This window comes from Alosa sapidissima, chromosome 8 (assembly GCF_018492685.1).
Source record: "Alosa sapidissima isolate fAloSap1 chromosome 8, fAloSap1.pri, whole genome shotgun sequence".
Classification (NCBI taxonomy): Eukaryota; Metazoa; Chordata; class Actinopteri; order Clupeiformes; family Clupeidae; genus Alosa; species Alosa sapidissima.
The window spans coordinates 24,223,432-24,248,879 of record NC_055964.1 but is presented as its reverse complement, the minus strand read 5'-3'; the positions used below and the strand labels follow the sequence as shown (position 1 = coordinate 24,248,879).

Here is a 25,448-nt window from a genome sequence, read left to right as displayed (position 1 = left end):
TTCTTTGGAACGTCACGAAAACATGCGTGCGCAACCAAGAGGTAGAAAGCACCATAGAACAGCATAGAGCAATGCAAAAGAGCAAAAGAATAAAATGAGAGTTTGTGCTGAAAACTGCACCAATTCGAAATCACGATGGTTAGAGAATGTTAAATATGTTCAATATCCCTAACGGAATGCATGTCTTCGCCAAAAATGACAAAATACGATGTTATATTAATAATCCAAATGAACGTCAAACTTTGAAATATAGTCTGAAATGAGATGTTATTATCATTGAGACAACAGGGGTATACAAAAAAATCCGATTGTAGCTTACAACAGCCGACTATTTAGGTTAAGTTTATAACGTTGTGGACGGCCACCAAGCGTCTTCTGCCTCACGGCTGCGCGCGCATCTAGTATATATAATGTATATATGTGTATATAATATAATATATAATATAATACAATATAATATAATATATGATAGAGGATAACAACGTTGTGTTAGATAATCCAGAAATCATCTTTTATTTGAAATCCATCTTTACAAAATATAAAAACACACACACTGTACACTTAATCCCTTGATATCGGGCAAGCTCTGAGAAGTAAATACAACTTTAATTGCCTATAGTGCTGATTTTATTACCTGAGAATAATAATCTTTTAAATGCAAGTACACATGCCACAATATTTATCTATACATCCATTAAAGAGTGACATGAAGGAATCTAAATATCAATACAGATCCAGTCACAGTATTAGGCCTACATCTGCTTAAAAAAAAGAGGTCACTGAAAAAAAGTTTAACTTTTGTTTTGAGGCTCAATCTTGGATTTGAGTAAAAGCTTTAAAAAGTGTTTAAATAACGGCATATTAATATAAGAAGAGTAAAAGAATAATGAGACTTATACATTCATGGTAGAGGAACTTGTAGCCCACAAGAGTGCTGCAGTCACTTCATCACATTGCTTCTGTACCTTCCCAGACTGCAGCACAACACTTGTTCACGCACGAGAGCAGTCAAAAACAGATACACAATTTGACTTGTCTTGTCCTAATCTAAAAATAAAAACACACAGAAATACTAAAAGGCCTGAGCACAAAACAGGCATAGACAACAAGTGAAAGGTGAAAGGTCAGAAGTCTTCATGGTCTGTGATCATACTGATTGACCCTCTTCTTCAAGTGGGACATCTTAGCCTTCAGGTACTTGCTCCTCTTCTTCTTCATTTGGTATTCTGATGACTACAAAGGGACAGAACAATGAAGAGAAAAGCATTTATATTGAGGTTTTAATGGGTTGAACGTTTGGGCAAAAGGTGGGTCAAAACTGAAAATCTTTTAGAATTTGAGCTGAGAGCAAGGTTTAAAAGCAACAGCAGTTAGATTGGAAATATTTACATACCTTCTTTAGGGTCTTCAGTCTGTTGTATTCATCCATGGCATCCTGTTAACAAAAACAAATTGACCACCAGTTAGGTTCAAAGTCCTAATCAGGAGGCAAAATTAAGCGAGACAGTAATTTCCCCTGTATAAACCGCATTATGCTGCACAGTGGTGTTCTATGCACATTAAAAAAGACAAAACCAATATTGACCGCACATGTGTATTAACCACAGTGCCAACTAGCTCAAATTATCAGAATCAGATCAGTTCTTTAATCAGAATGAAGAAAGGAAACCCATTCCCATGTATAGCCCTCATAGTGGAAGAAATGTTGCATAATCAATACAAAAATCTTGATAAATAGGTGGGATATTACGGTAATACTGTCATTTTGTTTCGGGGTAAATTCTGGGACAGACTATTGTCTGCAGTGTCTGTGTGAAACCCTGATGAAGGCGGTGTGCCGAATTGGCTAATACAAATACTAAAAGAGAAAAGGAGTGTGCGGACACTGTTTACCCTTTCAAGAGAGTTCCATTATTAGCATCATAGTTGGCCCCACAAGGCTTCCGTTTTAACATTCCATATGTTATCTTAATGCAGAGGAAGTAGATTGGGAACCAAATAGAACATTCAAGCATTGTTTTTGTTTTTATTGTTGAAAGGGTCTATACTCTCTGTGAAACCCACCAGGAATTGTGGGCTGCCCTCCTGCAGTCTGTCCAGCTCTCGGTCCACCTCGGTCACTCCCAGGTTAACATCATCGATCTCCGCTTGAATCCGCTTGTACTCCATGTGGTCCCTATCAAACGCACGCTTATAGTCCAGCCTCTGCTCCTCAGTGACAATAGGAGGGAACTCACTGCAAAACACGGAAGTGAGGGAGAAATAAATATGGGCAGGTGATATGGATATGTGTGTGTGTGTGTGTGTGTGTCTCGAGAAATGGAGCCATGCTAAATGTTGTTTGGAAAGCCCTGCTGTATCCCACTGTGTCATCAGATTTCACTTATTATTTGTTTACACATGGTTCAACATCTTTTTTTCCAATTCTATGGGTGACCTAGAATAAGACTTTTTCGAAGCAAGCTGGAAGGGAAACATATCTAAGTATAAGTATATATACTCTTTTGATCCCGTGAGGGAAATTTGGTCTGCATTTATCCCAATCCGTGAATTAGTGAAACACACACATGCATCAACAGCAGCGCTGTTGCCTGCATCAACAGCGGCGCTCGGGGAGCAGTGAGGGGTTAGGTGCCTTGCTCAAGGGCACTTCAGCCGTGCCTACTGGTCGGGGTTCAAACCGGCAACCCTCTGGTTACAGGTCCGAAGTGCTAACCAGTAGGCCACGGCTGCCCTAACAATCTCTTCTTACTGGGTAAAATAATATTCTTCAACCTAAAATATAAAACCTAAAATATACATATCTGAGCTTTCCTCACTCCTACCAAACTATTTCTACATTATCAATCTCCATGAACCCCATTTCTGACCAAACAGACCCTTACCTGTCCAAGTCAAGGTCATCCAGTTCATCCGCAGATTCTGTTCCCATGTCACTGCCCTTCCGCTTGCTCTTCAGGCCACCCAAGGAGCTTGTAATGTCAGAGCTCCTGTAGACACACAGACAAACCCTTTAAATAAACAACACACACATACACCTACAAGTAACTTTGCTACAGTCATTTGGGATCTAAATGGTTAATTGCATGATGTGGATAGTATTCAAATTTGTTCAGTGGTCCTCTGACAACCTGTGAAACAAGCTCTTCCTGTCCAGGTAACAAAACAAATAGCCCAACAAAAGAGCCTATGTAAGATCACACTACTGTAAAAAAAAGCCACAGGACTAAGTATGTGAGTTTTAAAAGAACTTATATTTGTTGTTTCTTGTTTATTGAATGTTTAGACACCTCTGATGAGACGAGGTCTGTGTAGATGTATAAGTATAAGTATAAGTATATATACTCTTTTGATCCCGTGAGGGAAATTTGGTCTCTGCATTTATCCCAATCCGTGAATTAGTGAAACACACTCAGCACACAGTAAACACACAGTGAGGTGAAGCACACACTAATGCCGGCGCAGTGAGCTGCCTGCAACAACAGCGGCGCTCGGGGAGCAGTGAGGGGTTAGGTGCCTTGCTCAAGGGCACTTCAGCCGTGCCTACTGGTCGGGGTTTGAACCGGCAACCCTCCGGTAACAAGTCCGAAGCACTAACCAGTAGGCCACGGCTGCCCACATTTGACATTTACATAAAGCTGTCCTGTGTACAGCTGCCCACAGTGTGAATGTGAGGATCAGATATCAGACTCAACTCTCTGCAATATAGTGTGCTCTCTTTTCTTCAAATAAATACTTCTTCTGGTACCTTTTCAAAATAAACAATGAAGTAATTTGTTATCGGCCTATAATCTACATCTAGTATAGTATGGCCCATTATGAACAAATTTTCTGACCACTGTCATTAGACATTTTTTTCAGGCTTTTGGAATGCTTGGTATATCAAAGAAAGACTTTCCCTACCCACATAGTTTTACTTTCATTGTCTACAGCTCAGGTTACCATTATACAAGTGAAGTGGGGAAGCCATCTTGTAGAATATTTGATTTTAAACATCAGCTCACCCTGGGAGGTATATGGGTCTCTCCTTATCCATGCCTTCATCCAGGTAGTTTATAGAACCACCAACTTGGTCATTGTAGTCATTCACCAGAGCGTTTGGTTCACCCGATACACTCGTCACCTAGAACCAGGATATAGGAGGGCACTCTATAACTAGGTCTGTTTCTACAGCTGCAAAGAACATACAATGAACATACAACAAGAACTTACAATGAAATGGATTTAAAACATTTCACTCTCTGTGTACGCCACACATGTCTATAGGGGCAGAAAACTGGTAGAAATGAACACCTGCATGCATTCCACAGAGGAGGCCAACCCTGCCTGTGTGGTAAATAGTTTAAATGAACTCGAAATCTTGACCTGACTATACCGGTTCCCCCACTTTACCCAAGCAGAAACTGACACACATGGACGGTAAAACAGTTGATTACAACTCAATGAGAGGAGAAAAATCAGTGAGGGAGTAGCATAAAGATACACAGACATTACAACAAAGATGGTATGTAAGGTTGAGAGTTAACAAGAGTTTATTTTAGGAAACATTTCCTCTGTTTATCAAAACAACCTTACAACTTTTTTACAAATGAAAAGGCTGTAGGAAACCACACCCAGAAACTGGACATGAAACTACTAACCCCACCCCATCCATCCTGGTATCTCTGCATGTGACATAACCTGATTAAATCAAAAACCAAAACATGTCATGCACTTTCTATCCAAGGTCAAAGTGATTATTTGAATGCTATTTGTCTTGATTTTTGGTAAACTCTTTAAAAAATTTGAATACATTTAATTAAAAGGAACAAGAAAACTTCTCTTCTCAAGGTTGCTTCAGAGTCCACAAGTGTGTTTGATTTCAACATCAACCTTCATCTACAAGTCCCCATGGCAACAGTTGAGAATGAATATTTCACGACAAAAGTCAAGTCAGTGTATTCTACATCCGAACAGGACGTTTCGACAGAGAGGAGGGTCACTCTCCACTCACCCACTCCCCAACACTCTTGGGTCCCGCATCTCGGAGCATCTTGACCTCCTCCCACAGGACGCGGTCCCTGCCATATCTGCGGATCTGCCCGCGAGTCTTCACCGCAAATACCAGCAGGATGATGAGGCCCACGACAATGAGAAAGCCAAGAACAATACCAACGGCCTGAAAGAGAAGGTGGCAGGAATGGTCTTGGAATCAACACAGTTTTTAAGATTAACAATGACATCATGGCCCAAACTTCACCTTGTAAATGTGACATGGCAAATTTTAGAGTGGTGAAACTCAAGGAATGACATGCAGGAAACACTTATACAAACAATGATGATGATCAAAGGACAATTCATAGGCAAGTTAATGTAGAAGGAATGCATTTTCACATGTTGTGATTTATGAAATTACAAGAAAAGATGAACTACTGAATTGTGCAAAATCTCAATTTCATAAACACAAAATGACCATGTGAATTATGCAGAGCCGTTATGTTCAACCTGTACAAATACACACTGGCCATTCATTACAGTGACAGATTATCATCACTACACACTCACCTCCTGTGGCTCCACCACACAATAGTGATACAGGTACTGGTTGATGAAGATGCCCGAGGCCTGCTGTTGGTTTTGGAACTGGGAACACATCATTTGGATCTGGCTGTACATTATAGACCCCGACGTCTGGGCCTGTGGGTTAACAGCCACCATGTAGACAATAGTGGCAATGAGCATCAAAAGAGCCAGGATGGCCGAAATGATGGTGGACGCCAAGTAAAATTTGGGTGATTGTGAGGTGCTCTGGCGTGACACCACCAGGATGAGGATGATGAGCACAGCGATGAAGGTGATGGCTGCTATCGCAATGATGAAGCCCTTGCCTGATTTGGGATCCATGTACCCACTCCCACCATAGCCATAGCCTCCTGTGCCTGATCCCCCACCAAAAGAACCCCCACCATAAGTGCCTCCCCCACCATAGCTTCCTCCATAGCCCCCCCCCCCCGCCGTACATCCCACCACCTCCCAACCCTGTTCCAAGGCCTCCCATGCCCATGGCAGACATGTCATAGTCCCAGACCAGTGTGGAGGCCACACAGGCAAACACAGCCACACACATAATGATGATGATGATGGAGATGATCTTCATCACACCAGGTGGGGAAGTCCAGCGGTAAAAGTGCAGGAGCTTCTCTTCGTAAGAGAAGGTGTGCTGCGATCGGTTCCGGTGGCCATGTCTGCAGACAAAAGGAGGATTTGTATTCTACAGCGATTACACCCATACAAATATCTATAATTCTACATCTGCTGCTCATTATCGTGTAGGCTAAATAATAATAATAATAATAATAATAATAATAATAATAATAATAATAATAGTTTCTTTTATATAGCGCCTTTCTCAAACCAAAGGTCGCTTTACATAGTAGGAAGGCAAGGAAACACAACAACAAACAAAACAATACAACAAAGACAAGTTATCTGTATGGAGCTATGTGTTGGGTGTGGAGGAGAAGTGATCATTAAACAGAAAGGTCTTGAGATGTGCTTTGAAGAAAAGAAGAGAAGGACAGGCACAAAGAAGTTCCAGAGTTTGGGGGCCAAGGCACTAAAGGACCTGCCACCCAGGGTGGAGAGTCTGGAGTAAATGCTTTTACTATTATGTTTCAGTTTCTGAGCATGTCAAACTGTAAACTGTAAATTGGAATAAAAGTTTATGAAATCAAGCTATATTCAGATATATGAAACAATGCAAGAAATGAAAATTTCTCTGCCTTACATTCTCATAATGGAAGCAAATGATATCGTACATAAATAGGTCAGCAAAAGCACTCGAGCTTGGTATGACACCCTACCTGTTGCTTCCATAGGGAGGCGAGCTACTCTGCTTATTTGACGGCATTGTGCTGGATCCTCACTCTTATCAAAGTTTCACATTTGCTGTAAAGGGTAGAAATGTAGAATGAAGATAAAACAATCCATATGTAGGCCTACAGACAAAAAAACAACGATTACAGCAGTCTATAGCCTACAAATAATCAACATCTAGTCACTAACAAAAAATAATTTGAAAATAATAATGAAAATAGAAATGACAACGTGTATTTGTGACGGTAGGCCTATGCTATATAGGCGACCATAATTAAGGAGTTATGAGAATTGGGGACATATTCCGGAGAGGTCTATTGATGCTTGAAGAAAAAAAATCTTGAGATAGTATCGTGTGTTCAGGTGGGCCTATCCCCTTTAATACCGCCTATAAGCCACGCACCTTCTTAAAATGTTAAAAATAAATAAAACTTTAAAATCTTAAAACCATAGGCTATATTTTTCGATGGCTTTTTGAGGAAGCCTACACCTCGAGACAAAAGGCACTTGGAAAACGAGGAAACACGATAAAAACACCAAAAATATGACCTCCCATTTACAACAGAAAGCACATCAAGCAAATTTACTAAGAATACTACACTTTGCATGAACAGATAAGCCTAAACTAGCCTACTACATACACAAAAAAAGGCGACTCACCTGCTCCACTGAGGTCTTGCTGTAGTCTGAGAAACAACAACTTGTCCTCTATCCCCAAGGATGACACATTATGCTAATAATGTTAGACACACCTGTCCGCATCCTCCCTCTCGATACAGGTGGACATGCTCCGCCCCGAAGCTTCGCCCAGAAAGCGGACACTGTTTTGAAAGACGCCATCATTCAAGTAGCCTACATAAAAGTACTCCAACAGGTTCAACTGCTCCAGTCATGTCATACCAGGAAGCTCTTTTGTTTCCCCCAATTCCCCTGTCTGCCTCTCATAAGTTCACAAAAGGAACAGTGAAAGCAGATATGCAATTGGTTTATCAAATAGGCTTATATTGATTAATAAGGCCTACATGAAAACTCGTAAAAACATTTAAAAAAAAAAAAAAAGGGTAAATTAATGTAATGTCATCATCATTCAGGTATTTCAATTAAAGGTATGCCTTTTAAAAAAGATTCTAATGTGAGACAAAGAGAGAAAAGATACAGACATGAGCTTTGCTTTGCATTGGAACACTTAACATTTATACACCTTTCTATATGATATTGTTGTCTATTTAATAAGAGTGGACTTCAACAGATCAACATTATAGAGTTCTACCTAGATCTGCACTTACCTTCGTTCCACCTCGAGCTCTCCCGGATACAGCGTGTGACGTCATCCACTCCACAATCGCAAGGCTTCAAACCCAACACACTGATGCCTTTTTTGTGATCTCTGGTGACTTCAATCACATAACACTGGATTCCACACTCACGAATTTCTACCAGTTTGTTGACTGCCCTACAAGGAAAAACAGGACAATAGACCTCATGTATGCAAACCCCCTGAGGGGGGGATGCATACAGTGCAAACCCCCTTCCCCCACTGGGAAAGTCAGACCACAACCTCATTCATCTCCAGCCAATGTACAAGCCCAAAGTACAGAGGCTACCAGTTGCCACACGCACCTTCAGAAAGTGGACACCAGAAGCGGATGAGGCTCTGAGAGACTGCTTCAAGTGCACTGACTGGAGTGTGTTACAGGATGGAGAGGACTTAGAGGAGGTCACACAGTGCACAACTGACTACCTGAACTTCTGTATGGACATTGTTGTTCCCACCAGAACTGTACGCTGCTTTCCCAACAACAAGCCTTGGATAACCAGCAATGCCAAGACGGTGGAACAGAAGTTGCAGGAAAACAACATGAAGGAGGCATGGGACGGCATGAAGATTATCACTGGCCTGAAGAAGAACAGCAGCTCTGTGGATGGGGACCTGGACAGGGAGAACCAGTTGAACCACTTCTACAACATGACTCTGACACGGCGCTTGTTTCCGTGCCTGCCCTACCACCACCTCCCAGCCTCCCAGTCTCTCCAGCTCTGCATCCCGGTGACAACGACCTAAGCCGGTGATCACCATCACCCCTGCCCCCGCCTGAGGCCTCATTGCCTGTGCCTGTTGAGGTGTCCACGACTCTGAATGTATCTGCAGGAACGGGCAGGAGGAGGAGTACAGGAGCCTGGTGGAGGACTTTGTGCAATGGTGCAAACTCAATCATCTTCAACTCAACACTTCAAAGACCAAGGAGATGGTGGTGGATTTCCGCAGGTCTAAGCCCACTCTGCTACCAGTCCCCATTGATGGGGTCAACGTGGAGGTGGTAAGCGCCTACAAGTATCTGGGTCTCCACCTGGACAATAAACTGGACTGGTCAGCCAACACTGACACACTCTACAAGAAAGGGCAGAGCAGGCTGTACTTCCTGAGGAGGCTGCGGTCCTTCAATGTGTGCAGCAAGCTCCTCAGTCTGTTGTTGCCAGCGTCCTCTTCTATGCAGTGGTATGCTCGGGAGGAAGCACAAAGAAGAAGGATGCGGGGTGAATTGACAGGCTGGTAAGAAAAGCTGGCTCTGTAGTGGGAGCTGAACTAGAGTGCATCACTTCAATATCTGACAAAAGGACCCTAAACAAACGGATCAACATCTTGGACAATGAGTGTCACCCACTCCACAGCACTATTGTTAAGCAGAAGAGCCTGATCAGCTGGAGACTTCGCTCACTGCCTTGCACAACAGACAGACTGAGGAAGTTTGTCCCCAGGGCCATTGAACTGTTCAATGCTTCACTTAAGGCAAGAGGAGAGATAGACTTCTCTGCATAGCCTGTCTGCCTCTTCACCCCCTCCATGTTTGGATACTAGCCACTTTTTACCACCGTCTTTCTGCGTGCTATATTAGCACATATGCATAACCCCTCCCTCCATGCCACAGCTGAACTGTGGCCACACTTATACCTTTTCTTTATATAGTTATATATATATAGATATATAGACTTTATTCTTGCACTGTTGGACTTACTTATTTGCACTATTACCATGACATGTCACTCACACAGAGCACCTTACGTTACTATGCACAGAGAATCACAGGCTCAGTCATTGCAAGCGCCACTTGATTGATTAATCACCCACTATGTGGATACTGTTTTTAGAATTGATTTAGATTAAGTGTTAGTATAATTTGTATTTTAGTATATTCTTTATCTTCTACTGTCCTTATTGTTTAGTTGTGTTTTTTATATTATATACTTTTAATTACTTTTTCTGCTGTAAGTGAATGTGTGTGTGTTGTCTGTATGCTACTGAGACCTTGAATTTTTCCTGGGGATCAATAAAGTATCTATCTATCTATCTACCTTATTTTAACAATCGCATGACCAAAAAAAGCAAGAAAAGACAAGACAGATTTTCATTTTGTTGTTTTATGCAGTAAGACAACTAAAATCCATGCAGAAAGCTATAAGCTACACATTTCAAATAAATCCATCATCTGCACAGACATTTGCATGCCATTTTCCTATTCCTTCAAACTCCTTTTTAACTAAGTACATATAAATACAAAGAACACTTTCTCTCCATCACTAATATGCTTACTGATGAGGAAGAATAAGAACACAAACCTTGACATTTAAAAGGTAAAGCTCATTAATATTACTGAAAACATGGATCATACAATATTTAAGTTCATCCATAATTCCTTGCTAAAAATTGCTGGAAATTATAAACATTCAAAAGCTGGCGTGTTGCGATTGATTTGCGAATGTGAGGGCTCAAACACGATTCGTATTTTATCACGGTCCAGGGTCCTATACCTTTTCCAAGCAAAGGCATGCTATCATATGGCATACAGTGATCAGAAACTGTTGTCCTCATCTATTTGTAGCACCATTCCAAGAAGTGCATCTCTCAGTTGACAGGCAGGCAGATGCTTTCATCTGAGTCAATGAGGCTTGAATCTGGGCAAGCCATGACCATCCGCTGCTAACTTATTCCATTCTGAAGGCACTCCACTGTGTTTCCTTGCTAAGCTGTGGCCATTAATGTGTGTTTTAATGTTCATATTCATATATTTTCTGCTTGATGTGAGCCAGCTTGCTCTTGAGATATTCACACCTCTCTTTTTTCTCCAAGAAAGTGGGATCCTGTGGTTAGAGCATAAAAATGATTGTCATAAAATCATGCACAGATGCATGTGTATATGGTGTACACAGTACACATTTAAAGCAAGAAATTAAAATACATTACATGGACACAATTGTAGAAGTATATAAATAACCCCAAAACAATATTTGACTAAAACTCAACATTTGGACTTCAGTGGCTTATTGCTTTTCTTAAAAGGTTACCACACCTGGAAAGATTTCACGAACGGCACCGAGAAATTTAACGATTTATTCATAATCATTCTTCTGCCAAAAAATAACATTCCCTCTATTAGAATGGTTGCCAAGCAATGTTGAGACTCTAACTTTTGTATCAATTTGTGGTAGTGCAGTGATATAGAATGAAATGTGGTCAACATGTGGGGTTGTGCTGGGTTTTTCAGAACAATAATTAGAGTGTTATGCACAAATGCCACAACAAAAAATCTGAACTTATGAAACTGAAAACTAGGAATTTGCTTGTGAACGTGCCAGGCAGACAAGATGCAGAGGGGGAATTCTGTTCAGGTGCATACTGAAATGGGAGTGGAGACACCGGAAACTCCCAACAGACACTTCAGGCATATTGTTATGTTAGAAACAACATATTAAGAGGCCACTACCACTCACCATTTTTTTCCTCTGATACTCTTGAATAACGGCATCGACACGCTCCTTCTCCTGATGGTGAAACACACAATACAATATACCTTGAGTCTGTGCTTGCTCTGTATATAACTACCAGTAAATACTAAATAGCTGCCATTGATTATGTTAAGGGTCACCAAGAGGTACATCAGGTACCATTTGGCTGGTAGGACGGATGTTCTGCATCATGTTGTCCATCTCATCAAACTTCTTGATCAGGACCTCAACCTCAGCGTGTAGCTCCCTGTACTCTGCGTACTGGTCATTGAACACCGCCTTATAGTTGTCACGCTCCTCATCCGAGTAAATAGAGGGGTATTTCCTGTATGTGTATAATGAAAGAGAGAGAAAGAAAGAAAGAGGAGAAAAACAGGGAAAGGCAAACTGAAAAAGGTAGGAGTAAAGACATCAAGTATATACTTCTAAAATGAATACTTCTGAAATTGAATTCAAATTAGATCCTATAACTTACGCCACATAATCTGGAATTATCACAGGTTTGGGAATGTGTCCGGCTGGAATGTGACCCCGGATGATCTCCGGCTCTAGTGTGGGTCCGGGAGACAGTGATCGGCCATCAGGCTGAACTGACAGCATAGCTTGCCTCACTGGTTCAGAAACACTGGAGCCTGGGCCGGTCTGCACACATGAGAACACCGATTAACAGCAGAGATGGACGTTGGAAAATAACTATATGAAGGAAGTGGTTTAACATGCATGTACACATGTTGCTTAAAAGAAGAATAGGAATTACCAATCCAAATGGCACTGATGCGGTCGTCTTCATCTGTAAAGGACAAACCAAAAAAACAAGGGAGGGTCATGTTGTTCAGAAATGTCGCCCACTCATAAAAAAACACACACAACAATGATTCACTTAAAATGCAACTTAAAAACAAAGCAAGGCATCTGTTTTTTTTATACAACACATTGACATTTAAAAGTGAAGTCCTAGATCATAATCATTCAAATAAATTATCCACATGTTCTACTAGTTATGAGTGTACACACTCAAAAACACTCCAGGGTTTGTTTACAATCCCGTTTCTGTGAATGGAAAACAAAGTGGCACAGACCGAGTCATACCATCACAGCAAATGTTGCTTCTAAAGCATGAAGAAAGGAGACATTTTTTCTGACTAACTGCTGACCTCATATCAGAATTATTTCAGCAGATATGCACCTTTACCTACAGTAGGATTTTAGAATGCCTCACCTCTTGTGCTAAGGCCTCACGGCGCATTCGGGCCGCCTCGTGCCTCCATAACTTCAGGCAAACACCAGAACCCACCAGATACACCAACATGTTAACAAAGAGGAAAATAATGGCTGCTGTTTGGCCTGCTTCAGTGCGGCAAAAGGCTGCATTGGGGCCATTGTTGAACACATGGTAGAAGCAGAGGCCCCCCCGGTTAGTGTCATTCACATAGACGACGCCACCAGACATGTACAGCATGCTCAACGCAAAATTGAGGATACACTCCGTGATTGGCCACCAGCTGGAGTCCAGCAGGATGGTGCGGTAGTACATGGTCATGCCCAGTACCAGCAGTATGATGGTCGCCACCCAGGCCAAGCCAGCGATCACAAGGACAAAGGGAGTCTTGGGCCCCGTGTACTGGCTCCCACCCCCATACATGGCACCACCCATACCCCCGATCCCCATTCCGGGCTGGGAGTACCCGAACATGTTGAACCACTCGTTGTCCTTGTGTATGTAGGCACAGACGCAGGCGAAGACGGCCGCTCCAAGCAGCAGCTCCACACAGGCCAGTATGCGCAGCAGCCCAGCCCAGGACTTCATGTAGGAGTAGCGCTGGTGGTACTCCTCCACGCGCTCGCTGTAGGTCATGGCCGAGCGCCCAGACACCCCAGACACCGACTCCACCGGCTCCCCCAACAACATGGCTTCACGCTCTTTTTGGGAAGTGTAGCTACCTCCGGACCCCCCGTAGGGATCAAGGTATGAGCCGGGGGGAACTGGAGAAGGGGGGCAGGAGTTTGGAGGAGAGCATGGCACGCCACCAGAGGTGGTGTTGTTGTCTGGTGCGGCTGAACGGGACGACCAACGCTTACTGCCCCGGAAAAAGTTCTTCACAGAGTCGGGGAGGAAGCGACGGACAGGTTTGATGTCCATGGCATCGTCGTGGTTGTCCTCTGTGTCGCTTGGGTAGAACTCAGATCCAACTGGAGGGTACGCAGGAAGGGGTGGGGGTGGGAGGGGGTCTGCACTCAGTGCTAGCTCTGTGTCCCTTGCAAGTGACCCGATGGGCACCTGGTCATAATGTGGTACATCTCTGACCCGGTCAAAGTGAGCATTTGACCCATTCCATGCAGACATGGTGAGTGGTTTTTTTTTTCCCCCACAGAACCTACTGTGTAAGAATTAACAGTAAATTAGAACTGCTTATAAGATCAGGTGTATGTAATATGAATTTTTAATCAGTTAAAACATCAACAAGAGTGTCTGCACCACTTTTCTACAATAATAGCCTATACTAATAGTTAACACAAAGAGGCTTTTTATTGCAAAATTACCTGACTTAGGTAGGCTACCATACCGCCCCTCCCCAACCCACACGCAAAAAACCGTTCATATTCATTAAGTAGCACATTCAATTGTCTACTAAATACGAGGGGTAGGCTATCTGTAAAGGCCTAAACTATCTAATGTGAGAGTCGGCTACAATTCAGAGAAAGAACTCAAACATAGTTACCTTCCTCAGTAGGCTAAGCTTTGTACTGCTCTGAGGTCCGCAAATGGCTGTTTCACCGCACCTGCAGACCAAGATGATCCCAGTCTGAACAAGAAAAAAAAACTCGATCTGCTTACTAAAACTTAACTTATATTCACGTTTCTGTGTAACATTATTGGATATATGTTAGACAATGTTTTTAAAACTAGACATACACCAAAAGTCTCTACTAAGTATATATCGACAAGAAACCTGAATAAACAAAACGGATGCTCTGGAAAAGACTACGAGTTTCGACGGATTGTCAGGCTACTTCTGTCTAGACCTATTCTAATGATGTGTACAGGTGTTACTGTTCTCAATGCCCGAAGAGTTGTGACCCTCGTCGACTGTTTTCGTTGACAATTAAATTCAAAATGTAGTCTACTCACCTGTGTCAGATAAAAACCCTTTTACCTTGCATGCAATTACCTTCCACCACAAACGTTAGCGCGCCGGGGGTTGTCTCTTCTATAAGTCCATCCCTAAAGATGACGTCTTTGTTCAACCTGTCTGACCGGTATGAATTCGCGAAATGCCTAATAAATATACAATAAACACTAGGCTACACAATAATCATATAGCTTATTAACAATAATGATGTTTGAAAATGGTAACTTACAGACATACTTTTTAACCACGATATAGGAAATTTAGTGTATCACAAAGATAAGGGGGAACTTATTCAGCATTCGTTTTTATTTGTAGTCTACTCAGAGCCAATAGACTGTCTGTTCATTTCATTACTGATAGGCCTACTGATGACATCCATCTAACCAACCATTCAGGCCTAACAACTGCATATCTTGATTTTCATATAAACTGCAGGACCAGTAGACATGGGCATCATCATTGTATTAAATTGTAGAGTTCTGCCTTTAGCAATACAGTTTTGTACAATAATAGACTATGCATTAAACATTTGTTCTAACACACTAGGCTATATAAGGCCTGAGTGAACAAACTTGAGTCAAAACTCCTATTCCTTCTATTTGTCATGAAGATCGGGACAGTTAAGTCAGATTATTGTCTTGGAAACTACTTTCAAACTTAAAACCTTAACTGGAATGTAAGTGCCAAATTACAATAGTCTTGTTCAATCTTTTACTTATCCAAACAATCACCACGTTTCTTACAAAAACCTCACACAAACATCCTACGTGTGTAAGGTGCTGTGTACACTATAAAAATAAAACTGTAATTTCTGTCGGACACTCAAGCCTCAGACACCTTGTGATACTTCTACCAAGTGCAGTGTAACAGATAAAGCCTCTCTGCACTCGTGCATTTAAACAGCTGTGTGGATGGAGAAGTATTGCGGCCCTTCCAGGTGTGAAAATGATTTCACAAGCATCTGCCAAATACAGTCCGAACAGCTGGGGTCAGAGATCTGTTTAGTTATTGTCCTTTATCCACTGTTCTATCCACTGTGAAATTTGATCCAGGTTCCTCTCCAGGTCCTCTGGCTCATTGCTAGGCAACTGGTGAACAATCTCTGGCTTGTAGGCTTCCATGGCCTCCTCGTAGATGGTCTGGAAGATCTCACATTGGACATTGTCCTGAAGTTTCTTTCCCGTGTATCCCCTAGCAAAGAGTTTACATTAGTTCACCACCATTAGATCCTATTTTTCTTTTGTGTGAGTATTGTTTGGATATCATGCAATTAAATTGTAGGATGTGGCCACAAACACATTCTTGTTTAAGTTAATATATCAAGTCAAGTCCATTTTTATTTCTATAGCACATTAACACAATAAACAAAGAAATGACCTAAGGCAATATCACATTTCCATACTGATCATATAGGCCATACATGGTTCAGTTTACCAAAACAAAAATGCCTTTAATTAAGAGACCATAAATCTCCTCCAATGACAGTGATGGGAAGTAGTTGCACTCAAGAGGAAGAGGAAGACAACAAAACTTCCTTACATCTCAATTTCTAACTAATTATATTCTGTAATGTAGCATGCAAAGGTGTTTAGACATTTCACTTCCATTCTTGATAAATGATTGCAATGGTAAGTCAGTATCAGGTCTAGTGTTCATGTAATGTTGGCCAAATAAAACATGGAATCCTGTAATTTAAAGGAAATGACTGCTATAATATGCAAGATGATAAAAACAGGCATATTAGGTAATTTACAGTATACTCCATAGTAGGGATGTAACGGTATGAAAATTTTGGTCACTATAACTGTGAGGTTAAATTATCACGGTTTTCGTTATTATCGCGGTATTTTTAAGTGTGTTCAATATGTTCAGAAAGCACTAATAGGCTTACACAAGCTGAAATAGTTTCAAAAAGTGTGACAGCATTTACTATATTACAAAATAGGCAAAACCTTATCAAAAGTGCAACATTTAAACAGGGACGCTGGAACTCGTTTTCACCTGGGGGTGCTCATAGAGGGGGTGCTGAGGGAGGGTAAAAATTGTTACTGAGGAGATTCTTTTATTTTGGTGCATTTTAAGGTGGCCTATTGCTACTGGAGAAGGGCATATTTTCATTCACATTCATAGGCCTACATCCTGACCGCACAAACAAACCTGGCTGAGCTGAGCATTCTTAATACATAGCATAGCGTTACCGTGGCATTGTGTGTTGTCCACTCGCATTCACTTTTTCCTTGGTCATGTTTAATTGGCTTTGTGCCACAGTTAAATCCATCAAGTAGATAACAGAATCAGTAGGGTACCAGTTTTGTTTCAGGCCTACTGTATGTCAAAAGCAGGCTTGGATGAAGCTGGGAAGGATTAAACACACGGTTTCCACACCGTGGTAATCATCCGTGGTAATCATGATATTTGAAATAAAAACGGTAATTGTTATCGTCAACATTTTTATCGCGGTTTACCATTATACCGGTAATCGTTACATCCCTACTCCACAGAGGCACAATTTAAATGAGGGATATCCCAAATGTATGTGCTTGTTTATCATCAAGTACAGAAAGATCTTGACCAAAACGGATTTTCTGCTCACCTGCCTTCCAGTCGGTTATACAAACTTGTGTTGTCTGTGCGAAGAACAAAAACAATGTCGAACCATCGCTCAGGGAAAAAGTCGCAGCCATGGTAATCCACTATAACACCTCCTTCTCCCATCTTATCTTCTAATTCATCCACCACCTAAGCTCACCACAGACAGACAAACACATCACAAATACAGGTTTCAGGTTTTCAACCTTTTCAGGTTGTAACAGATGCATATGTAAACCAGTAATTGAAAATCATTTTCAGGCACATACTCGGTCCTCGTCTAACACTGGACACTGGTATTCGTCATCAAATCCATCAAACAGTTGTCCTAAAGAAATAGAAATTCGGTGTTAGCTGTATTCCAATTCCAACTCTGTGTCAAATCAGAGAAAGTTGTTACTGCACCATCTAAGATTTTGTTCAAACCCATCAAGATTGGGTCCTAAAATCAAGGCCTGTAAAATATTTGTATTACTTCAGTTTGATAGCCTGAATAAACACATTATCTGTGAAGCAATATTTGGGAATGAATATTTTTAAAAGTATTACTCATAGCCAGGCCAAATTTTGTAGGATGGAAGACAAAAATGTACTCAAAAAATTAACCATTAGAGGTGTATTGTATTGCATGCTCATTGATTTGATACAAGGCCCCAGATTTGGACAAAAGTACAAAAAGAGTGACATTAAGGGTATTGTAAACTTGTTTTGTATGCACATTTGTTATTAATGTTCTTTAAATACAATATTTCCTTACAATATTAAAGGATAAAACAAGGTAAGGTTGCTATTTCTGTCATGTTAAAAAGGGGTAGTTATCTATGTGGCTCAATAAGAAAAAGTAGCTCAATCATGGACATTTACCGGTAGTATACACAGACATGAATAAGACTTTTTAAGATATTAATGTCTAAACATGGGTCCCAAGATAAAGCATTTTAGAGTGTAAAAATTAAAAGGCAAAGAAAATACGAAAACATTGGACAATTGAACAAAAATTGTGTGCAGGTCTTCATTTTAGGACTAAAACATTAGGTACAAAAATCAGAGATGGTGCAGAAACCCTTTTCCTGGACTCTGTCTGATTTGATATGGAATGGTCCACCCATGTAAACAAATTTGTGCATTCCAGCAGGTTTACCTTCTTGAGCCAGGTCACCTACATTGATGTATGTTAACCCTGTTCTCTGGGCTAGCTCCTTCCCCAAGGTAGTTTTACCAACTCCAGGAGTTCCTAAGGGGAAAAATACAAATTAGACTTAATCCAGAGCAAGCACTCAGTTAATGCATATATTTGATAGCACAAGCTTTGCATTTTAGATTGTGAAGGGTCCCCCAGTTATGTTCACATTTTCAATAACCTAGATAGATAGATAGATAGATAGATACTTTATTGATCCCAAGGGGAAATTCATTGATTAGGCTAAATTAGACTTCAGAAACTGACGACACAAACATACCAAACAACTGTTAAGAAAATGTAGGTGTACATGTAATATATCTGAATGTACGTGTCCTGGGATTGTAATGTAGTTTGATGTTGGTGATTAATTCTTCCAAATGAAGCATGCAACCATGAGAAAACTTTCAACTGTCTGCAGCAGCTAAGCATCAAGCCTTGGTCAAAAACGCGTAGAGAAGCATAGTGAATACACAATATAGTGCTACCTGAAATACACACAAAAGCTTATATCGCTTTATGTAAATACAGATGATACCCACCACAACTCATGTGATTGCTTTAGTTCCAAGCTATCCTTACCTGTCAGTAGAATATTTGGTCTTTTCATGATTTTCATTCTAGATGGCACACTTTATCAACGGCCTTACAGGCGACTTCTATAACTGACGACTAAAAGTAAGAGAGAACCCCCTAAAATCACAAATTCAGGCCAAAAATCAAGTCAAATCATTCCAAATAACAAAACTTCATTCGCATCAGATCACAAAAACGTGCTCTGGAGTGTGCCGCTGTCCTGGTACGTCATATGCATGCGACAAAATAACAAGTGAACGTCATTTTAAAGGGGTATTCCCAAATTCAAAAAGTTGTGGATTTTCAACTGCATGTTAGGAATTTTGTTTCATATTTGGTGAAAATTGAGGTGAGATCATCATCGTCGTTTATTGTTGCATTGCGAAATGAGCTGGTTTTCTCCTGTTCGATGTCGATGTGGTAGATACGGAGTTGCTGGTTTGCTAACATGAATTTAGCTAACGTTAACTTAGCAACCTAAACAACGTTAGCTCTTAGATAGCGGTATTTAAACACTTTAATTCTAATACTTTTAATTGAAAAGCCTTTTCATAATCACATGATGTTTAATGTGCATTCTTAATATATGTGAACCAACCTCATGTAAGTTCATTTATGGCTTTAATCAAATATTCAGCAATGTTTACAATAGGTTGTTGTCACCAACAACCAATGGCAAACTTTTTTTTTTTTAAATCACGTTACCATACCGAATGTCAATCCTGTCAAAATCTAGTTGTTGAATTACAATTTGTAAAATATCTGCGTATGTGTATAATGACTGATGCGCTTAATTTCGCACAGAATGACAACGATGTAGGCCTGTCTAAACGTTAGCCCTTTAAATTTAATGTGACGAATGAGCTGCTCAAGAGTATTTTCAAATCGGTCATATACTGTAGTAGGGGGCTGTAGTGTAGAATTAACGTTGTTAGTTAACTAACGATAATCTGTTTTCCTTGAATCTTCTCTGCTTTTAAGACCTGTTCTTCGTGTTGAGTATTTTGGATGGAACGCACTGAGGCTGATAATGTCAAAATTGTCTCTAGGAGGGACGTCATCCTCTGCTAAAGTAAGTTGGTCTGTACATCATTACTTTTAAATAGGTAATCATTGTCATGTCAATTCTGCTTAGCAGCCCTGTAACAAATAGGATACTGATACTCTCAGCACACTTATTTTTCCAGTTGAACAGTTGGGTGGAGCCATCATTTGGTGGCTTAAATTCAGGGCTGAGTGGTTTTTCGCTGAAGAAAGGACAGCGCTCTGGAGAGAGCAAGGGGAAAGGGAAGCTATTTGGCAGTGACTCTAGCAGCAAGCGTCCACAGAAGAGGAGGGCAGACTCTAGTGCCTCTGATTCCCGGTCACTCTCCACAGAGGTATCACCCACTGACCAGGATGAACCATGGGTTGATACACACAGACCGTGCTCACAGGTGATGACCTGGCTTAGTGCTTCAGAGTTCTGCTCCTTTTCCAAATTTGATAATTTCTGCAGAGGACGTGAAAGCAAGTCCAAACACTGATATTCAGTGTTGTGAGCATGAACCATTTTGGAAATCATACTATGAGATTATGAATGAACATTCGTCATTGATTTATTAACTGAATATTTGTTTGCGTCTTTATTTCCTCATACTAACTGTAGGCGGAACTGGCAGTCCACAAGAAGAAGATTGAGGAGGTTGAAAGCTGGATCAGGACTCATGTAGACTCAAAAACCACTCATAAGGTTTGTCTTCAGTGAACTGGCAGATGTATAATTTTTACCACCATTACTTTGCATGGTCCTATTTTTCTCTTTCTTGTTTTTACTTGAGTGTTGATGATGTCCTCACCATTCTCCACAGGGTGGCACCATTCTCCTTCTAACGGGCCCCTCTGGATGTGGGAAAACGGCCACAGTACGTGTTCTTGCCCAAGAACTGAACTTCCAGATTCAAGAGTGGACAAACCCTTCCACTGTTTCCGAGTTCCGAACAGATGAATCTTTTAGAGAGACTTTCGATCCAGGTATGATTACTCAGATTCAAGAGAACTCTGCCATTCTGTGTAGTCTCTTATTTGCATGATGTCTCATGTAAATATATTTGATATACGTGCTACGTATACTGTATGTCACTTACTACCAAGCTCATCAGTAAAAATCATAGCTTCCCCTCCTTCCACCCCACCACAACCTTGATCAGGTTCTAGGTTTAATGGTTTTCAAGGCATCTCACAAACGGGGGCCTTCCAGGAGTTCTTGCTCAGGGCCAACAAATATAACTGTCTTCAGATGAGTGGGGACAACCTGACAACTGACAGAAAAATCATCCTAGTGGAGGTACTGTGGAAATACAACAACAGTTGGATGGGAGAATGAATGGAGGGAGGGATATGCAGTACATGCAGAGGAGAAATACCATATTTAAAGTGATTATTTGCTGGCATGATTGGAAGCCCATGCACTGTATGACTAGATTTTTTCAGGCTTTCACTGAAGGAATGTTTATTTTTTTTGCTCTTGGTTGTGAGATTTACCTTTTCTGTCCAATTTTAATATCACTTTAGGAATTCCCAAACCAATTCTACAGGCAGCCAGCATGCTTACATGATATTCTAAGGTAAGACTCTAATGTGTCGGTGTGTACTGATTACATGGTTGCATGAAGACCCAGATTGTTTTGTAAACACCAGTGAGAAATTTTATCCCCATCGTTACTGATTTCCACAGGCGCTACGTGAGAACAGGCAGGTGTCCCCTCGTATTTATTGTGTCGGACAGTCTCAGTGGAGATCGAGGCTCGAGACTTCTCTTCCCCAAGGATGTGCAGGATGAGCTGCCGATCAGCAACATCAGGTAGAACACTATTTCAGCTGCTGCACTGCACTGCACTGCGCACATTCCAACCTTAAGTGCACTCAGACTTATAATGACACACATCCACACAACTGCTCTAATTGACAGAAAGTCATTCCTGGCCACTGCTTTCAATTAACTTCGATTTCAATTTGAATTTACTTGTTAGTCATCTTTTGAACTTTGATTTTCAATTGACTTCGCTCTGTGCTGAAAGAGGATAATCTTCCTCTGATGCACAATACACACACACAAACACACACACATAAAACTACATAGGATACTTTTAATTAATTGATCTCTCCATCCATTATGGATTTCTGCATTTGTCACTCCAGCCCAGAATCAACTTTGTGCTTACCTCTGTTCTGGTGCTTTGTCCTGTTTGTCCCAGCTTTAACCCCGTCGCCCCCACAAGCTTGATGAAGGTCCTCAGTCGGATCGTCGCCACTGAGGCAGGAAAGGTCAGAATTTCTCACAACGTCTTAGACACACCTTTGCCTTTTTCACACGTCTGTCTTCTCTCCCATCATTCCTTCTCCTCTTGGCTCTTTGAGTTTCTAGTTCTGTCTACAGAGCAGTTCCATGTGGCTGCATGTGGCCTTTTGTGTGTCTGGTTGTGTCCAGAACGCCTTCATAATGGCTCTCTTCGTGTTTCTTGTTATGTGTGCAGAGCGGGGGCAGGATATCTGTTCCTGATAAAGCTGCTCTGGAGCTCTTGTGTTCAGGCTGTTCAGGAGACATCCGCAGCGCCATCAACAGTCTACAGTTCTCTTCTCTCACAGGTGAAAGGCAGATCATCACCACACATAGCTATTGCCATAATAATAGCAACCATCTTTTAGTATAACTTTTCTTTCATACTAATCAGAATGATGACTGTTGGTAGTGATAACAGAGAATGCAATCAGGAAGCATAGTTAGAGGCTGTACTTGTGAAACATTGCTTAGTTTAACAAAGCTTAAATATAATGATTGTGCCAGAGAAACACTGTAATATTCTGATCATTGAACAGATCACTCACTTGAAAAAAGTCTCTGGGCTGCTAAGAAGGGAAAGTCAACAGTTGCACCTCGAAAGGCAGGGATAAAGCCCAAAGCAAAAGGCAGATCCTCCAAAAGCGTTGACATGCTGGAGGAAAGCCAGGCTATTGGTGGGAAAGATGCCTCCCTCTTTCTCTTCAGAGCATTAGGGAGGATCCTCTACTGCAAACGTAAGATCTTCACAGCTGTTTCTAGTTTAATTTCACTTTAGCTTTGTTCATACAGTGCTTTGTGGTTAGCAGATAAATGTATCCAATTGACAAATTGCTTTCTAGGTGAGAGTTTTGAGGCTTCAGAAGTACCTAGATTACCTGACCACTTATCCGAACACCAGAGGGACAAATTACTGGTTGACCCTGAGGTACCATCTCACAAAAGCACACACTATGACTGTACCAAAATACTGGTGCAATATTGAAATACTAACTAGTACTTCTGTGTCTTCCTCTCACTTAGATGGTGGTTGAGCGGTCACACATGTCTGGAGAGTTTTTCAGCCTTTACCTCCAGCAGAATTACGTGGACTTCTTTTCTGATGTGGACGATGTAGCTCGGGCTAGTGAATACCTGTCTGACGCTGACTTCCTCACAGCTGAATGGACTGTGAGTGGTCTGGTCATCTCTACTCCCTAAACTTAAAGATGAAGTACATGACTGTGACGAAAGATTGCTGAGTTTGACTCATAGAATAGAATCTCTGCCTGTATTTTTAATCAAGACGTTTCACTTAATGTGTTTTAATTGGATTCAGTTATGTATGTTGCAGTTAGTTGGATGGTGCAGTAATTGATTTGTTGTAGACTATAATAGTGATGGGTTGATGTTGTTGTAACTTTGTCCTGGAACTGTTTCACAGTCTCGCTCCACCATGCGGGAGTATGGGTCATCTGTAGCCACCAGGGGCCTCATCCATGCTAACTCTGCTCGGGCTAAAGCAGACTGCCAGACTTCTGTGGGCTTCAGGCCCCTGCACAAACCGCACTGGCTACTGGTCAACAAGAAGGTAACGGAGATGAAATGGTTGAACTGTTGTGTGAACTGGGGTTGGTCAGTTGGCGTTATGCCTCAGTACTCATGGTGGTTTTTGTTTACGTGGATTTTGTCCCTTTGTTGTTGCAGTACCGGGAGAACTGCCAGGCCGTTCAGTCACTCTTCATAAACTTCTGCCTCCCGCCTGTCAGCCTTCAGACGGAACTAGTGCCTTACCTGGCAAAACTCAACAACCCCATGAGGAACCCAGGTGACATAAACAACTCACACTTCTTTTCTATCTACCCCTCTCTAACACACACACACGCACGCACGCACTTGTTTATACAAGTTATATAACAGACAGTTCAGAAAAATGTTGAAATTCTAGTGCTGATGAATGAAAACAGTTAACAGATAACAGACAACTCCCCTAAACATTTCTCCCACAGCTCAGATTGCCTTTCTTCAGGATGTCGGCCATCTTCCTCTTAGAAAATTCCTAGGAAGGTATGGCCTGATTTCTCTATGGCTTTTTATCCAAAGTGACTAACAAAGATGAGTAACAACAATCAAACACTCATTTGATGCACTGGTCTTTGCCTCTTTATCAGGTTGAAACTGGAGGCTCTGGGTGATAAAGACACAGGACTGCTAGATGAGGACAGTGAAGGGGAAGACCCAGCCAGCCATGCGCTCCATCCAGATCCTGACCCAGGACCAGAGGCAGAGCCGACTCCATCTGGCAGCCAGGATGCCGAGGTAGATCTTCCCATGAGTCAGCCTCAGCCCACCACCACAGAGGCGCTCCTTGAAGAGGAGGACCTGCTCATAGAAGAGTATGACAGTGACTGAAAGACTGGACAAGGCTGGACTGACACATTCCGGAAGAATGCTGCCTTCACAGTTTGATGATATCCAGACGAATGGGGTTTCACAGCCCTTGTTTGTTGTTTTTCTGTCCTCACACAAGACAGCTCTTGTTTGTTGTTTTAATAATAATAATATTGGGTTTTCTTTCTAATATTTATTGTATTGTGTGTTGGTCCTGTTCATGTCACACACAGTGGGGCTGATGTTACCATGAATGAGAGACTTTTGGACTCTGTATTTGTATAGCAGTTAGGATTTCCTCCTTTGTGAAATATTTATGTTTGTTTGCATTCTCACAAGACTGTGTGCTTGTCCTCTGAGCAGCTTTTTTCTCTTTGAGGATGCATAAAAATGTGAAACTGCAGTGTATATTTGTATTCATTGCAAGAACCTTCAAACAGTAAAACCTTCATACCTTTAACACGGGATAATTTTGGAAAGCATTATCTGCCATTTGCCATTCTAGTTCAGTTTAATAATAAAAAAACAAAACTGCAAAACTGCTTTGGTGATGTTTTAAATTGGTGAGATGGCATGTCGCTTTCAGGGATAACTGATATTGCCGTATAGGCTCTTGCCTACTGAGATATTTAACTACATGCGTGTG

At 41.4% G+C, this 25,448-nt stretch overlaps 3 protein-coding genes across 4 annotated transcripts; 1 reads left to right on the top strand and 2 right to left on the bottom strand.

Moving 5' to 3' along the window:
- Positions 1-487: 487 nt before the first annotated feature.
- LOC121715734 (MARVEL domain-containing protein 2-like) lies at positions 488-14,730 on the bottom strand. The gene is given in 16 exon segments (XM_042101631.1): positions 488-1,233; positions 1,394-1,435; positions 2,065-2,236; positions 2,886-2,990; positions 4,005-4,123; positions 4,994-5,158; positions 5,545-5,989; positions 5,991-6,224; positions 8,856-8,998; positions 10,903-10,992; positions 11,623-11,673; positions 11,797-11,962; positions 12,113-12,279; positions 12,395-12,427; positions 12,857-14,015; positions 14,358-14,730. Coding segments are annotated over 15 exon segments (3,156 nt in total). The 5' UTR covers positions 13,982-14,015; positions 14,358-14,730; the 3' UTR covers positions 488-1,134.
- Positions 14,731-15,045: 315 nt separating this feature from the next.
- Positions 15,046-19,352, bottom strand: ak6 (adenylate kinase 6). The gene is made up of 5 exons (XM_042101909.1): positions 19,120-19,352; positions 18,499-18,591; positions 17,627-17,685; positions 17,362-17,507; positions 15,046-15,959 (listed from the first exon to the last, which is right to left on the bottom strand). The coding sequence occupies exons 1-5, from the start codon at positions 19,154-19,156 to the stop codon at positions 15,770-15,772; spliced, it is 525 nt and encodes a 174-aa protein (XP_041957843.1). The 5' UTR covers positions 19,157-19,352; the 3' UTR covers positions 15,046-15,769.
- Positions 19,333-25,341, top strand: rad17 (RAD17 checkpoint clamp loader component). 2 transcript variants are annotated; one of them, XM_042101904.1, is made up of 17 exons: positions 19,333-19,462; positions 20,095-20,185; positions 20,301-20,549; positions 20,762-20,845; positions 20,964-21,126; positions 21,303-21,439; positions 21,667-21,719; positions 21,830-21,955; positions 22,350-22,419; positions 22,629-22,740; positions 22,972-23,169; positions 23,275-23,360; positions 23,456-23,602; positions 23,856-24,002; positions 24,119-24,239; positions 24,421-24,478; positions 24,583-25,341. In XM_042101904.1, exons 2-17 carry the CDS (start codon positions 20,144-20,146, stop codon positions 24,821-24,823), a joined length of 2,034 nt encoding a protein of 677 aa, XP_041957838.1. In that variant the 5' UTR covers positions 19,333-19,462; positions 20,095-20,143; the 3' UTR covers positions 24,824-25,341. The 2 variants fall into 2 exon arrangements, with proteins under 2 accessions (XP_041957838.1, XP_041957839.1); XM_042101905.1 differs by lacking the exon at positions 19,333-19,462 and adding an exon at positions 19,581-19,716.
- The last annotated feature ends 107 nt before the right edge of the window (positions 25,342-25,448 follow it).

Coding starts and splice junctions, on each gene's coding strand:
- rad17 (XM_042101904.1), top strand. CDS start 20,144: ATGTCAAAATTGTCTCTAGGAGGGACGTCATCCTCTGCTAAA. Junction 22,420..22,628: donor TCGCCACTGAGGCAGGAAAG/GTCAGAATTTCT, acceptor TTATGTGTGCAG/AGCGGGGGCAGGATATCTGT. Junction 22,741..22,971: donor ACAGTTCTCTTCTCTCACAG/GTGAAAGGCAGA, acceptor ATCATTGAACAG/ATCACTCACTTGAAAAAAGT.
- ak6 (XM_042101909.1), bottom strand. CDS start 19,156: ATGAAAATCATGAAAAGACCAAATATTCTACTGACAG. Junction 17,508..17,626: donor CAGTGTTAGACGAGGACCGA/GTATGTGCCTGA, acceptor TGGTGAGCTTAG/GTGGTGGATGAATTAGAAGA. Junction 15,960..17,361: donor TATAACCGACTGGAAGGCAG/GTGAGCAGAAAA, acceptor ACTCTTTGCTAG/GGGATACACGGGAAAGAAAC.